The 432-nt window shown below is 67.6% G+C and overlaps 1 protein-coding gene across 1 annotated transcript in view; it reads right to left on the bottom strand.

Moving 5' to 3' along the window:
* LOC103897121 (protein unc-13 homolog A) overlaps nucleotides 1–432 on the bottom strand; it is a 75,526-nt gene extending 75,094 nt beyond the window's left edge. Inside the window, exon 1 of the mRNA XM_019471475.1 lies at nucleotides 113–432. Within this exon, the coding sequence (XP_019327020.1) occupies nucleotides 113–432 (320 nt within the window). The remainder of the gene's footprint in view (nucleotides 1–112) is intronic.

Below are 432 nucleotides of genomic sequence, written 5' to 3'. Positions count from 1 at the left end.
GGCTGGGAGAGGGTCTCTGGCCAGGCCCTGGTGGGACACCCAGCTCCCACCGCTTTACTCAGATGCGTCCTTGGAGACTGGTTTCAGTGCAGAGGCGATGTACCCGGACTACCCGACTGAGAGCCAGCGGCCAGGCACGAACCCCTGCGCGTGCCGTAGCTGGTGGCACCCGGTCCCGGGGGCATCGAGGAGCAGCCCAGCCAAGCTGGCCTGGCACAAACCTCTGTACTGGCGAACGCCGTCAGCACCCAGGGAAACGGGCACACCGCGGTGCCCGGGGGATGGAGCCGGGCTGTAAGAGGCATTGTGGCCACGTGGCCCAGTCCCAGCCGCGTCTCCCAGGTGCCGAGGGGGATCTTGCCTCTCCCCGGCCACCACCGGTTGGTTCTGCACATCACCCGGCTGCCACCACTGGCTCGGGCATATGGCCAT

Source organism: Aptenodytes forsteri, unplaced genomic scaffold (assembly GCF_000699145.1).
Source record: "Aptenodytes forsteri isolate BGI_AS27 unplaced genomic scaffold, ASM69914v1 Scaffold274, whole genome shotgun sequence".
NCBI lineage: Eukaryota > Metazoa > Chordata > Aves > Sphenisciformes > Spheniscidae > Aptenodytes > Aptenodytes forsteri.
Note: the sequence above shows the minus strand (reverse complement) of the source record. Positions and strands in the feature narration are given on the sequence as shown.